Genomic DNA, 15,585 nt, shown 5'->3' with positions numbered 1-15,585 from the left:
TCCTTAACATTATCTTGTATAGAATTATTATTATTTGGAGGTTTATCCGGTTTATTAGGAGTAGGTGTAGATTTCAAAGCATTTCCTATAACTAAACCTATTGTTGGAAATACCATAGTTACAGATGATAGAGTTGAAATGATTGTGATACCTTCTACCTTAAATAATAATTTTGTTCTATCTTTCAATGATACTTTAGAATTTGTTTTTTTTTGGTTTAAAAATAACTTTTAATCTATTAATATTACAATCATATGATTTTAATAATAATTTCATTTCCTCTTTCTGAAATTCTACATTATATTCTAATTTTTCAATTTCTTTTTCTAAATATGCATTTCTTTTTTTAAATTCAATTTCTTCGATAACTTTATTATCTCTATCTAACTTTAATTATACTATTTCTTTAATTTTCCAGTTTTATCTTTTTTTAAAGTATTAATTTTTTATCTCTAATCATTTTATTGTGTGCAATTTTATCAGCTTCATTTCTTATACTAATAATTTCTCTAATTGATTTATCAGAAAATATATCTTAATCTTCTAATTGTTGATCTGTTGCATCAATTAATCCATTCGGTAAAATTTTATCAATTTGAACTTTATTTGATTTAAGTTTACTAGTTTTAGAAGTTATATTCAGTTCAGAAGTTGTTTCTGTTTCTAAATTTTTATTGATTATTTCAAATAATTCATCTATTCTTTGGCAAAATGCATTTAAATTATAATCTCTTTCTGCTTTTGTAACATCAGTTATTCCATTACTATTACTTATTCTTTTAATTCTAAATGTTCCTAATTTGTTCAAAGTTGATTCTGCTAATATTTTATTTTCAACTTTATAAGTGATATGAATATAATAATCACCTTCCAAATGATAATAACATTTACCATTATCTAAAAATTTTAATTTATATAACAAACGTTTAAAGTTTTTATTATTTATATTAAGTTTAGAATTTTTAATTAAATATTCTAATTTATCTATTTTGGGTAAATTATCTAATTCTTGTTTCACAAAATCTGGATCAAAATCTGGATCATGTTTTTCAGGATCAAATTGTGATTCTGCAGGTGTATTTAAATTATTATTATATTCTGTTTCATTATCATAATCAATATTAGTTTCATTAAAATCAGGTTGTGGTTCATCAGTTATGCCGGGTTCATCAAAATCAAAAGGGTCCATTTCATAACCTTCCACACCTTCTACATCCATTTATATCTCAAAAAAATTAAAATTAAAAATATAATATTCCTCCTATTATAATACCTATGCAAGATATAACTAGTTTAATATTTTCATGTGATTTATTTTCATTTTTAGTTTTAATTATTTCATGTTGAATATTATCAGTTTTTATCTTTTCTGTAGTATTGTAATCTTTTGTTTTAGAATCATTATCCAATTTAATATTCTTAGTTTTAGTTTCAGTTGATTGAATATGTTTTTTATTTTTTTCAACTTCCATTAATTTTGGAGCAGTAATAATCTTTTTATTTATATCATTTAACCCAAACTTGTTATTTATTGTTGCGGTCTTAATTAAATTATTATAACCAATTGTATTTCCCATTTTTAAAACTAAATCATTAGAAATAATTAATAAATTGGGTCCTATACAATAATCTAATCTTACATGAGATTTATAATAATTTTGATATCTTACAATGTTTTCTGGAATCGATCTATTTTTATCATTATGAATAGAATCTTCAAATACTTAAAAATTGTTTCTGCGCATCAAATGAAGTATTATCATTTCCAACTATTGGTGATCTTGTTTCAACTTGTGCACCTAATATACAAATTAAATATATTCGAATAGATTGATTTATTCTTTGTATTCCAGGCTTTGTAAAACCTTCACCATTATCTATAATAAAATTATTCCAACCATCATCATTATCGATTTTATAATTATGATGGGCACCAACTCTATGTGAATAATCAATTCTTTTTATTTCAAACTGTTCACCAACACCATGTAATTTAACTTGCACTCTAAAATCGGAATTAATATCTATATTAAATTCATTACATATTATATAAAACTTAGAAAGATTGATATTATTATCCAATTCATTAAAATATTTCGATCCAGGTAAAGGACATTGTAATTCATTTAATATAATTCTAATTTGAAAATACGTGTGAAATCTAAATATTGTAAGAATGAATTTTAAATCTGAATAAGACAAATTGTTATACAAATTGTTCAAGTGATCATTCCAACTTATACCACACCCTGTTGTCGCGCAATAGACAGCAAAATTTAATTGATTCTGCCAATATTTCATATTAGATTTTATTTATATATATTATATTCATCTCGAGTAAAAGTAACTTCATATGTATTAAATATATTTTCCATTCGAGACATAAAAAACTTTATTTCAGTAACATAAAATTCTAAATTAATTAATAAAGGCAAAACTACATCTTTATTTGTTATAATACTAATAAAATCTAGGTGGAATATTATATCTAATTGAATTATTATATTGGAAAGCTTTTGGAAACCCAATTTATATCATAAAAAAATTAATAATTCATTAATTCTTTTAATAATTTATCTTGTTCTTCACTTGTTATATTACCATTTAAACTTATTATATAATCTAATGTATTCTTTAATTCATTAATTTATTTTATATTAGATTTAATTTTTAGCATTGGTTGACGTCTATGACGTCATGCCAATGCTAGTATGGATCGAAAATAGTAGTACGAAAAAATAGCCGACTGTTCCCATTTTCATAGTAACTTCAAATTGTCACTCCGTTCACGTAAAACATTAGAAACAGCTGAAAATGACTAAAAAATGTTTCAATTATTCACCACAACATAGCGTCGCCAGATGTCTGATTAAATGGTCCAAAAAGTTATTCGATCGCATTTTTATCGTTCATTATCTGGTAGATGAGAGCGGGTTAAACAATCGCGTAGCGATATGTCCGCATTGACATTGGCAGTAAAGAACGGGTAACAGCCTCTTCTGAATAGAAAAACATAAAATTATGTACCTCCGGTTTATAAATATCACAGTGTTTGGATATCACTGTTATTCCAACTATCAGTATCCATGGGATTATTTGGGATTAATTCCAGCGTCAGAATACGTATTTCTAGAGCAGTGGAACGGCAGCCTACTCGTGACTGAAACCCGTATGTGATCGTGTAAGTTAGTAGTATGTGTTTATTAAAGTTAAAACCATTTCATGATGACACGAAACATCAAACGGTAAACGGTAGGCTACCACCATGATACGATATCACCAATAAAGATAGATCATTTTATTCAATTTTACCAGAGTTGTTTATTGGAGGAAAATATCATTGTAAAGAACGCCGAGAACAACCATGTTGTATCATCAATCAGTTGACTGACATTGTAAAATTCGATTCGGCTATATTCTAATATAAGTTTTCACTTTAGGACGCCCTACCCGCCTGCTGCGCACTTATAAAGCGGTAGCACCCTCTTACGCACTCGGCAGAGATTCGCTTTGTAATGCGCGCCGGAAAAAAATACCTATTATTATCTTTTCCATGCGTTAAACAACAGTGATTGAATTTACGCGTTTTTTTGTCGTAAATTGCAATATTGCGATGGTTATTTGCCGCTGCTGTAGTTTTTTTTAGAATTGAATCGAGCGGCCTCGGTAGCTCAGTGAGATAAGGCGTGATGCTGTTTAATCCACTATCAATGCTGAGTGACAAGTGGGTTCGAGTCCTGCTGGCTGCGAACAGTGTGCGGGCAACACTTCAAAGGCCGTACCGTCGTGAGGTTAAATGAACAATCCAATAGGAATAATCTTGGGAAACCAAGATCTAAACGACGTACGTAAAGCCAAACAAACAAAAAGACAAACAAACAATCATCAGCCGGCCTCAGTGATACCAACGCCGGCATCGCTCTCTGCGACGTTTTGCATGCGTACATGCATCAGAGCTTAGAGCAATAACAGTTTATTTCATATAGGCCTATGTACTTAGCCAATTTGGATTTCATTGCAATTGAAACTCTGGCACCGTTATCGAGAGACAAATAATACAGGTGGAAAGAACACAACTTATGCTTGTCTCATTTCCAAATTCAATTAAGGTTCTCTGTTTCTTCACAGAAAACCCTATTGAGATTCGCGTGATTATTATTAGGGTTTTCTGTTTCTTCACAGAAAACCCTTTTAAGATTCGCGTGATTATTATTAGGGTTTTCTGTTTCTTCACAGAAAACCCTATTGAGATTCGCGTGATTATTATAATTTTTTTCTTCCCTTTTCCACACAGTTTTTGTTAAAAGTGCATGGGCTCCCTTACCTTACCGCTGTTGCCGATACAATCCGTATGATATCATTCAGCTCACTTCAATCTCCGGATACGGCGTGGGAATTTTGATAAATCCACGCTATAAAGGCACTGTCGAGCCGTAAACATCGGAAATTTGGCCCCGTTCAATTAGTAGCCACGTTGTGATTTCTTTCCGACATTTCTCTCTTTTTTTAGGAAGAGCTATCGAACTATTTCCTCTCTTCTCCACAATCAATTTCAAAGTCAATTTTATGAATTTATTCCTCAGCGGGTCCGAGTCCAAGACTTTACGAGTCAAGCGTTCGCGTGTCCAACAGGTTTACGGGCATTTGTTTGTGTCATACCCGTATTTAATGTCTATAGGCCTATTATAGTAGCCAATACCATTTTATGTTGTTACCCGTACGTGAATGTAAGGTGACCGTACGTGAGTTCCCTACAAACGCCGTACGTGAGTTCCTATAATCTGCCGATAGAATTAAACCGTACGTGAGTTCCCTACAAACGCCGTACGTGAGTTCCATGCGTGAAAGAGAGAATAGGGTTTGGTGTTACTATTTGTAAATCAACTTTCATCCACCCCGCAGTTACGTTCTGTGGCTCAGTGGGTAAATCACTGGACTACTGCTGGAATTTTTTTTTTTCGTTTGGTTTTTGAATCCCAATATTGCAAGTCAGAGTGTCAACGTACTCACATACGGCTAACCTGTGGAAATCACCGTACAGTCACGTACAGGTAACAACAGGGTTTTAAGTATTAAGTGAGTACAATAAGCCGATCATGCCAACGTATTACAAACACAAATTTTCCCCTCTCGTCGGCCCTATACACTGATGTAACTATAACTGGTGCCATTATCACATGGATAGGATTTGGTCAGGAATAGCCTAAAGGCTAATTTAGTCTATGCACTATTTACTCGATATTATTAAAACAGTACAGAGAAGTACTCACACGCTGATAGGCTAATTGACTTGAGCCATGCAATTAAATTTTACTCAGGCCTTCTCTGACCTGCTGACATTAATAGTAAAACCTAGATCCAAATCGTTCATGTGGTCACGGCTTGTATACCAGAAAATCATTTGTAGGCCAGTACATTTTGCTGTACGTAGGTTTGGTATACCGGTTTTTCCAATTTTGACTGATAAGTGTACGGTACAGCTGTTCTTATTATATCAATAGGCATATTGATTGGGCTTATTATTTCCTGCTTTAGAATACTGAAATAAGCCTAACGTTCATTCAAATATCCAACATCGGTGAAAGTTTGATTACAGTATACATGTACTGTAGGTTTTCATGTTGTATGAATATTTTGCAGTTCAAATGGGAATGATGCTGATTCCAATGTCAAACGCAAGAAGTTAGATGGTCAAAGACAGTCAACACCAATGAAGATATCTCTCTTCGACCGATGTTGTTAAATACCATAGAAGATCTGATTCTTTCAACTCAAGCAAAGTGATTCAACTCGATCGAAATATTAACACTGGAATAGGTTTGCAGTGACTAGCAGTTCATTTCATTTAGTCACATGTACAATTTGGATTTGATTGTAGGCCTAATTGAAACTCTGGAACTGTTAACAAGAGACAAGTGGTAAAAACACAAGTTATGATTGATTCTCATATTCAAATTTAATTCAAATTCAAATTTGTTTTATGACATCATAAACAACGTATCATTGGTTCATACAGTAATAAAAATTAGGACAGAACAAATATTTTTATAGAATTTTCAAAAAGGTAACGAATTTCTATAACTAAATGAACACTATTTTTCTAATAACTAAGATCAAGAGTGACTCTCTCGTTTTTTAGGAAACACACGCAACTAGTGGAATAGGCTTGATATTTACACACATGTTGCAGGTATGAATTGCTTATCAGAGAATTTATAATCCATAAAAGCCGAAATCAACATCGGCCCGAAACCCATACCAAATCAATTCATAATTTGTCGATTGAATCTACACTCCAATATATGTATTCATTCAAATATTTCAATAAAAAGATTAACTCCTTAAAACTGTTCCAAATCATAATACGTTCTTATCTGTAAATTTACTCAATCTATCGTCAAATCTGTCAATGCATTTTATTCTAAGTATCGGTATTTCAATTTACAACAATTCATCATCCTGAATGGCTTTTGAGAAAACCCGTCATCGCTGCTTTGCAGCTATATTTCAAATTCAAATCTATTATATTACATCATATCAACAAAGCATATCATTGGTTCATACACCAATAAAATTTAGGACAGAACAAATATTGTTATAGAATTTTCAAATAAAGGTAATGAATTTCTATAACGAAATGAACATTATTTTTCTATTAACTAAGAGTGACTGTCCCGTTTATTAGGAAATACGCGTAACTGGTGTTTGATATTGACACACATGTTGCAGGTATAAATTGTTTATCAACATCAGCCCGAAACCCAAACGAAATAAATTCATAATTTATTGATTGAATCTAAAATACAATATATGTATTTATTCAAATATTTCAATAAAAAGATTAATTCCTTTAATTTATTCCAAATCCTAATACGTTCTTATCTGTAAATTAACTAACCTATCGACTTAGCAGATTCTTAAGGTGAGTTCTTAATAGAGCAGGTCATTTTGGTGATAATGTGGTGTGGTGCTAACAAAGTATCATAAAGTTTGAATGCCAAAATAAATGCCTGGTCGAATCAATTCATATTAATTGATTGTACGTCCGCTTAAGTTTAGTTGCAAAGCTGAATCAGATTGGACGTTTACACAGTGGTTGAATATTATTAGGTTCGAATCTGTCACTGCATTTTATTCTATGGATAGATTTAACGATATTTTCTACAATTCCCATCATCCTGAATGGCTTTGCAGAAAACCCGTTATCGCTGCTTAACAGCTATATTTACTTTTTGACTCTTCATTCCTTTTTGTATTGTAAATGAATAGGTCTAAAAATGTAATTTCTTTCAAGGTTAAACCATAACCCGCAAAATATCTTTTCAATATTCAATATGACGTTCAAATTAATTAAATACTTTTTCTAATTTATCTTTAATTTGTTTTTTTTAATAATTTCTTCGGAATGCGTTTGAATATTGCACTCCATTTTTTCTTCTGAATTTATAAAACTTACTTTACCAGAAACACTAATGTTTGGATATTCAACACCAAATCCATAATGTTATCCATTGTTTCAATATATTTACTTATTCTTCTATTTTTATGCTTATGTTATGAAATCTAAATATAATAGCTACAGGACCAATTTTACTACGTAATTTTTCTAAAATTCCAATTTTATCTTTAAATTCTTATGAATCAATATAATTTCTAACATTTTCCATATAAGGTTTATTTGAAATAGATTTAGTTTTTTGAAACTGGTTTTGTAATAGATATTTATCATCAAAATATTCTGTTCCTAAAATATTTTTATTCAAATTCTGTCGATGTTTTTGTGATTCAAAATATCTATGATAATTCCTTTTTGTTATAGATTCATTATAAACCTCACATTTAATTTTATATTGTTTAATTGTTCTTTTCTTTTATTTGAATTTTCAGGTGTTTCAAAATCATTCACATTCTTTTTATGTTTTGCAGATTTTTCGAGGCATGCTTTATGAGATTTACCAATATATTTTTTACAATACGGACAATTATATTCGTTTTTTTAAGCTCCTTTTTATCATCTATTTTTTCTGTAAGGATCTTTCTGTCTTAGGAGTAAATAGTGATGAGCGGGCGAGTGAATATTTTAGGAAAAAAGCAAAAAAAAGATAGTCTTTTTTAAATTTTTATATTTCTTAACTTATTCTTACTTTATTTTGTCTTTTTATGAAATCAACAATTTTTGAATCATGATCACCATCTTCACCCGTTTAACCCGTTTATCGGTAAGATATACCCAAAATTCACGTTTTGTGTTCACACTACAATAACTTAAATTTGCTGTTATTTCTTCTAACTTTGATATTTTGTGTTCAATTTCTAGTGAAATAGCAAATATTTTTTTATTTCATATTGTTTTTGATGGTTTTATTCTGTTATTTATTGATGCTAAGAATGTCTTACTGTCTCTCATTTATATCGGAATAAAGTTATGAGTGCGGGCGAGTCGACCTCTTGACCGATGAACTGAAACCAACATTTTGCAATTACTCATCTAACTAAGAAAGAGCAGGAGGGGATCAAAGCAGATCACCAGTTATAAAAAACGCAGTCCGCACAAAGTACATTGTCTTGTATCAATACGATCTACGAAAGCCTAGTTAATATACGAAAATGGATGCCCTGTGGACTTACGTTGCAAGCGGGAAAAGATATAGATGTCAAATGAATGGTTCGGTTTCGAATTCAATAAGATTATTTTATGATATATTGTAAAGCAAACAGAAAGATACAAACGTACCTACACAAATTGAGTTATCTGGCGCCAATTCGTATCCAGGATTGCAATGACACCTAAAAGTTCCCAGTGAATTGATGCAGTATCCGTTATGACAAACTCCAGGATTGGCTTGGCATTCGTTGATATCTGTGTAATTAATCAAAACCAAGAAACATTAAAAATGAAAATGAAATGGCTTAATACGAGCCATTGGCGCGTTGCGCAGAGGCATCTTTATAGGGTGAAATATGATATCCTTCTGACAACTGCAAGGTTTTTCTTCAACTCAGAAGTAACTCCGTGCGATTGATTCATTTAATAGAGAACAGCTCATTTAGAAGAAAACAAAAATATTACCTAAACACCTTTGATTGTTGGTTTGTGACTGTATGTAGCCAGGATTGCATCTGCATTTATACGTTCCCTGCATATTGATACATATTCCATTTTCACACATTCCAGTTTTAGAACATTCGTCCATATCTATTTCAAACGTAGATATCAAGATAATCATTAATCTCTGGATTAATGATTAATAGTAATAATGTTTATATTTTTTGCGGATTTTACACATATAATCATCTTATCATTCATACGGTAGATATTGACGATTTCACAAGAAAGGATTCTGATATTGAGACGCTAAAACATATATGAAGGTACCTCTACAACTTGTCCCATCGGCTGAAGGTATAAATCCAGCATTGCACCTACATTTAAAACTACCAACCGTGTTAAGACAATGGCCATCTCTACAAATTCCATCATCTTCACATTCATCTTTATCTACAAAACGAGAAAAAAGATTAAAAAGCGCTTGATGGAATCTAAAATTTAAACAAGAGCCCCAACATGGCCCAAAGACCTGTCCTTCGATTTCACATTCAAGATACATGAACATAGTTTTGGCAGAAGTTCAAAGGAAGATCTGTGCTCCAAATCGTAATTTGTCTCCAATTGAAACAAGAAATTTGTATGGACATCTGACACTGCGAAGCAGTATACTTACTGACACACGTAGAAATCGCGCGCAACACTATATCATGATTCATCATGAATATACGTGGAAGTCGGTTTCCCCCAATGACTCAAATAGAGACCCTTCTCAGTACATTACTGCTACCGACGGCTGTAAAGTGATTTTTTTTAAATTTTTAATTCACTGCTTTTCACACTTTCACTACCAGCGATGGACCCTTTTTATCACAAAGGCCTGGATTCAATAATCTGAATTCAGATTTCAAAACATTCGTTTATATGCCAATCAGCGCGCATTTAAGATTATTTAACACGGGCACACACTGGCAGAGGCTTCTTAACATACCATTATGAGTTTTCCGGTTTGCTCAGGTTTGCTGAACTAACCCTCCTTGCGAGGATTCGGTACGATGTTTGATCTGACAGTTTCAAGTGGTTAATGGGTGTTTCAAGTGCTTACAACGATGCTTATTACTTCATGTCGTACATGGTGGTTTAAAATAAGATTTCATAATAATACGCTAAAAGTGTACTGCGTGGGCTTCTAGAAAGCGTGTGACCTTCCCAATATTAATTGTCCTGTCCGATTTGGTTTTGTCCAATTGAGAGACTGCCTTTTCCAGTTAGGGCATTTTTGGATCACATCACTCAGGAAATGATTTACGCTTTTGGGCCCCTTCGTCGGTTCCACATGTTTCATTTGAGCTATAGAACACAATGGTGACACCATGATGGTCGGAAACTGACCAATTGAGATATCCTCGAGTCTCGGACACTTGACTTCGAATTTCGATTTTTCAAGTCATGTTTGTTTTCAAACTACTAAGGATTCATCATTGCAAATTCGATAAACTGACCATCACTGACCACCACTGACCAATTCATACTTCTCGAATATGAGAAAGATATACCGCGTTTGGTATGAAACTAGATAGGATTCGCCATTGAAAATTCATAAATTGACCATCACTGACCACCACTGACCAATTTAAACTTCTGGAATATAAGAACGATATACCGGTACCGGTATTTTGTGTGAAATTAGAAAGGATTCGCCATTGAAAATTCATAAATTGACCATCACTGTCCACCACTGCCCAAGTGAAACTTCTCGAATATCGTGGTCGAATTCGAAAGTGCTTGTCGTCGTATAAATAATTCTAGAGACCAGCAGTATGTTTTGCTACTGTTTGTGAATAGCGTCGACATGATGGAAATTTATTACCCATAAATGGGTTACACATCTGGATCACAGCACCTCACTTGCCGCAGTGCGTTATTTTCACTGCATAGTAATGTTAATACATAAGATTTTTTTGACGCCTTATAAAACGTTACCATTATGAAACCTAAACAATGATAACCATTCAGCGTCATTTTACAAACGACAACCGTAAATCGATGTGCAAAACGTCACAGGTTTATGTGTACACATACAAGCTATTTGGCAAAATATTATTGATAAAGATGTAGAATGGCTCCCTTGGATTATATAATGACCTCTATTTGAACGTCGAAATGTTATATCGCATCGAATATCATGAGAAGACATATTGTAATAGTAAAGGATGTATGATTATATCAGGGGCGGCAGGGATAAATAGAAATGATAAGTAAATCGGATTATTCGGTTAAATGGCGGATGTATACACGATTTGGAAGTCTGATATAAAAGTCAGACCCAGACATGGGGATGCTAGTGGAATGACGAAGCTATCTACGATCTGAGTTGGGCCGGCGTGAATTTCATCGGCGGCTACAAGCGGTCTATATAAAAACGTGTAAACATATAATTTCAATATTCAAATGTTTTAGAAAATATGTTCGATATTAGACGTATGCAGGTTTCATGAGATTAGCAATTTATAATAGCATAGCTGTCATATACGGCTCCGCGTCCACTGATGGCATGTGTATAAGGTGACAATTCAATTCAATACTTTATTGATCCTTATTACATTGAAGTTCCGGGATAAAATTCCAAAAATCAATAAATTTACAAATTTTGAAATAAGAAAATACAAGACACCGGGTAATTCATACAGAATAACATGAATAAGTTAATTATATGACAATGTCTACTTTAACCCAGACTCAAGTCTAGGATATCAAGTGACAGCCAGACCGGGCCCCAGGACCGGGCTGGCTGGCTACACGATATGCTCGAAGTAACGATGAAGCAGACATCAGAAGAGCTCTTTCTTCAACCATGGAGGCAATGAAGTTGCAGACCAGCTTAGAAGCAAAAGTGAATCGAAGTCACAAGTTGACAATTTTTTTTTTAATTAGACCAGTCGAAGACTGTATCATCTACCCAATCGCCAAATCTCATAATTCCCAAAATTTCTTAAAACTTCGATTTCAAATTTGCAATTCCACATTAGCTTATACCAGAAATTCTACATTTTTTCGCAGGCGTCAAATAATTTATTAAAGTTAATTTTCTTGTTACTACTTGACTCGAAGCTTGAATAATCTGAACAGTACTGTGTTTGAAAACTCATCGAATAGAAAATGTTTGCGGGAAGCGCCTACAAATAAGATATGATAAGATTAAAATCTATGGTTAATCAACGCTTAAAAAACCATAAATCACAAGATGACTAACACCCGTCTTTGAACCAATCAGCGCGATATCAATTAATTAAATCATTAAATGCATTGGGCAAACTAATATTTGAAATCATTTGTTACAATAGTTGTTCTTTAGACTTTGCCACTTTTGTTTCAGAAAACCGCGTACTAGACCAGTGGTCACCAAGGCATTAAACCATTCCTTCAAGTTTTGAAAATTCGATGGTAACGATATTTCCGTCAAAAAAATGTTTCGCTAATGTTTCAAGTTGACGTTATTTGAGGCTCTCATGAAATACTATCATGGACTCTTTTTAAATCTAAAATAGCATAAAAACATTTAATGGAATCATTAAAGATGAAACGTAGCCTCATATCAAATGATATGAACGCAACAGAGCCTATTCATTCTCTTACGAGGATGGGTCTCCACATTCATAGGATACGAGATTCGTGGGTTCGAATGATGAATACAACTGATAAAGCCCCAATTTTACTGATTCTTGCACATAAATGTTCAAAGGCGCTTCTGAGTAATCGAGTAAACCGGTGTGTTTTAGGAGTCTTTTGAATTTAAATTCAAATCGGGGTCCATGACGAATATTGAGCATTCTAGGGCAGGAGCAAGAAACGCGTGGGATCGTCCGCCAAAGGTATCGCCAAGGAAATAATAAGGAGCCAGTCCGTGGTGGCTATTGAATGCGACGACCGCATATGAATGCATTGATTGAATCTCAAAAGTCAGATTATATAAAATTGATATATGGATAGGTTATAAAATGATGCCCAATATGTGATATAAATGTTCAATCAAATAGTAGCAACTGAAGCCATAATTCAGTATGGTATTGTTACAACATCAAACACTCAAATCCAATCCTCTGTTGGTAGCCAGTGTAGATGAGCAAGTATCGTGGTCCCTAATTTTAGTTATCGTAATAATTCAAGCCACGCGATTTTGAACTGTTCAACAAGTTGGAGTTTGTGTAAAGATGAATGAGTTTACAATGGAGTGGAATGTCTATTAATCTTTTTATTGATCATGAAAAATTGTAGTAAAATATTTGACTGGACGGTTGGTTTTAGATTGTATCTCTTCACGCCAGAGGTAATCACGGATATCGGACTACAAAGAAATTCCTTGTGTACAGCTCAATTATATCTCAATGTTGACTAAACATAAATTTTCCCAAAAATTCACCCCTTCGAAAACCTAAAAAACCAATGTACGCTTGCTTTAAGTTTGCCAATGGAGTATTGTTACCTTTTCTTTCTAGCTATTTGTACTGTTTGCTGCAAAAAGATTGCGTCCTCTATTACAGGAATTGAGGATACAGCTGCTCTGGACCAGTTTCTCAAAAGTTAGTTTAAATTAACCATTATACATGACCAAATACACAATTAATATGAAAAAGATCCACTATGTACACATTTCAAATTTCAAACCAAGTTTTATCATCAGAAAATTACGACACAACGTTTGATCTCTCACTAGAGATCATCTTTTTGAATTTGTACACAGTGAGTTTTCGTATCGTATTATCGTATTATCAATTCTCCGCATTTGAGTGTGACTATTCTACAAGTATTAAGTTATTTTAGCAATGTTTAGCAAGTTTAAATTGTCATGATAAATCTTCGCTATCCACTGGTAAACTTACTAACTTTTGGCAACTGACCATAGATCGTGGAATGGTCTCAGCTGGCCTGCTGATCCACTCTTTACTTACACTGCTAAAGAAATATACAGTATAAGACGTATAAAGTATAGAATATAGAAATATAGAAGTACTATTTATCATTATATCGCGATAATTCGTGTACATATGATTGAAAAACGATATTCTATGGACTCTCATGGTACTTATGATTATTGTGTATGAAATCAATAATTAGCAACCTTCCACTGATACGAAGCAGCCTAAGAAGAGATCCTACCATAATTTTCCTCGAAACTCTCAGCATTATTTTAAGGGTCGGTCTTGTATGAAGAAAATATATCAAAGACGTGTTCACAGGTTAACGGGAGTAATAGGGAAAGTAGGCTTTCAGATCAGAGTACGAGAGTACGAGACACCACTCATCACCACAAGTAATTTTTTTTCCTTATAAATGGGAGAGAGTGAGTACCAGACAGAAAACAATAATGTTAATAAAAATCAATATTATTGCCCATATTGTAAAAAATACATCGATAAATCTAATAAATCTAAACATGAAAAATCTTCAAATCATATAAAAAATGTTATAGATTTTGAAACTCCAGAAAATTCCAATGAAAGAAAAGAACGATTAGAAAATATGAATGTGGATGAAATAAAATGTGAAGTTTGTAATGAATTTATAGTAAAAAGGAATTATAATAGACATCTCGAATCACAAAAACACCATCAAATTTGAGTAATAATGTTTTCGGAAAAGATTATTTTAATGATAAACCTCAACAAGTAAAAAAACCAACTTCAAAACCTAAATCCATTTCAAATAAACCTTACATGGAAAATGTTAGAAATTATATTGATTCACTAGAAATAAAAGATACAATTGAAATATTAGAAACATTACGTAGTAAAATTGGTCCTGCAGCTATTATATTTAGATTTTTTAAAGGTACAACAATAGAAGATTATAGTAAATTTAATGAAATAATAGAAAAAATACTAGATTTGATAACAGATGTTGAATATCCAAAAATTAGTATCTCTGGGAAAGTAAGTTTTTTAAAGTCAGAAGATAAAATGGATTATAATATTCAAACACTTTCTGAAGAAATAATTTCAATAACACAAATAAAAGAGAAGTTAGAAAAAATATTTAATGAATTTAAACGTCATATTGAAGAAAGATATTTTGAGGGTTCTGGCTTAACATTGAATGAAATTATATATTTAGATTTAAATGTTTATAATACAAAAAGAAATAAAACATCAAAAAGTAATAAAATGTTTAAAAATGATTCAAACTTTACAACAGAAAAGGATATTAAAGGATCATCTTATATTAAATTACCATTTACAACAAAAGCCGTAATAAATATTCAAAATGAAGATAATAAATGTTTTCTATGGTCAATTATTAGTTGCTTACATCCAACACAGGAAAATGTTGGTAGAATAACATATTACCGGAAATATGAAACATTATATAAAATTGATCAATATCCAGTAACTATAAAAATGATACCCAAAATAGAAAAAATTAATAATTTAAAAATAAATGTATTTGAATTAATGCAATTATAATACAAAAGGTGAAAATATTAAAGATTATACATTGGAAGCTTTATATTTAACAGAATATTATGATGATGAAAATGCTAT

The 15,585-nt window shown here is 32.0% G+C and overlaps 1 protein-coding gene across 1 annotated transcript in view; it reads right to left on the bottom strand.

Moving 5' to 3' along the window:
• LOC141906266 (fibrillin-3-like) overlaps positions 1-15,585 on the bottom strand; it is a 769,611-nt gene that overhangs the window by 535,215 nt on the left and 218,811 nt on the right. The window contains exons 12-14 of the mRNA XM_074795508.1: positions 9,377-9,499; positions 9,071-9,196; positions 8,735-8,860 (exon numbers count right to left, since the gene is read on the bottom strand). Of these exons, the coding sequence (XP_074651609.1) occupies positions 8,735-8,860; positions 9,071-9,196; positions 9,377-9,499 (375 nt within the window). The remainder of the gene's footprint in view (positions 1-8,734; positions 8,861-9,070; positions 9,197-9,376; positions 9,500-15,585) is intronic.

This window comes from Tubulanus polymorphus, chromosome 5 (genome assembly GCF_964204645.1).
Source record: "Tubulanus polymorphus chromosome 5, tnTubPoly1.2, whole genome shotgun sequence".
NCBI classification, from domain to species: Eukaryota; Metazoa; Nemertea; class Palaeonemertea; order Tubulaniformes; family Tubulanidae; genus Tubulanus; species Tubulanus polymorphus.
This window is presented reverse-complemented; position numbering and strand designations above follow the sequence as displayed.